Raw genomic sequence first — 945 nt, forward strand, 5'->3', positions numbered from 1 at the left:
AAGGGGGGCCATGGTCTGCCAGCGTCCTTAACGCAGCACCATTTGACGACGATTCCGGAGCGGGCGATGACCCAGGCAGCGCCGACGGTGCGTCGCAATACACCGCCACCGCCGCCGCCTCCACCGCCGCTTCCTGCTCCGTTCCCGCCTGCTGCTAGTCCGTCCGTCAGTGTGCACATTGTCAAGAGCCCGGCACCGAGCCCCCGAGTGATCCCACCCTCACCCCATTCGTCCGCGTCGCCTTGCATCACCGACGACGAACTTATGGACGAGGCGCTGGTCGGTATGGGTAAATGAAGATTACTAAAATTGTAAGACAAAGAGAGAATACTCGTTTCTTTCATATTCTTCAACGTTCTAGAACAGAGAAGAGGTCCTACCGGAAACGGGAACACCCGAATAAAACTCTGGACTTTTCTCTTAAAATTGTACAAATTGTATCCAACTTTTTCTTCGAATTTAGAAGTTATTCGCGTGTTCTCTCTTTCATTCTCTCTTTCTCTCTACTCTGGTGGACCACTTTATATACATTATTGGCTAGGTCTTCGATTGTAGTCTCTGTATTGACTTGTTAAAGCTCATCAATGATCGTATTTCGATAAATGTATTATGTTATGACCGACTCAGAAAGATTATATATAAAGACATTTTCGTATTTCTGAGATGGTCGGTGTATTTGAAGTCTGAGTGTGAATAACATTAGAGTGTATTAGGTTCTACTTTCCTTTTAGAGAGATGGGTGGAAATATGTGTGCGTATCACAGAAAAGAGTGAAAGAAAACTGCGAAACTGGTGAGCGCCGAGATCGGTCTGTCGAGTAGACTTGTAGGATCTGAACTGTGTGACGATGGATGCAAAGATGGATCGATCCAGATTAAACTAGCAAAGATAAACGAATGAACATGAACGAATGCAGTGAGCCACTTTCTTTTTGATAAGAGAAGA

General features: G+C 45.8%; 1 protein-coding gene across 1 annotated transcript in view; it reads left to right on the forward strand.

Annotated features, from left to right (window-relative positions):
• MED1 (Mediator complex subunit 1) overlaps nt 1–392 on the forward strand; it is an 8693-nt gene extending 8301 nt beyond the window's left edge. The window contains exon 9 of the mRNA XM_018509831.1: nt 4–392. Within this exon, the coding sequence (XP_018365333.1) occupies nt 4–297 (294 nt within the window). The 3' untranslated portion in view covers nt 298–392. The remainder of the gene's footprint in view (nt 1–3) is intronic.
• The last annotated feature ends 553 nt before the right edge of the window (nt 393–945 follow it).

This window comes from Trachymyrmex cornetzi, unplaced genomic scaffold (assembly GCF_001594075.2).
Source record: "Trachymyrmex cornetzi isolate Tcor2-1 unplaced genomic scaffold, Tcor1.1 scaffold319, whole genome shotgun sequence".
Classification (NCBI taxonomy): domain Eukaryota; kingdom Metazoa; phylum Arthropoda; class Insecta; order Hymenoptera; family Formicidae; genus Trachymyrmex; species Trachymyrmex cornetzi.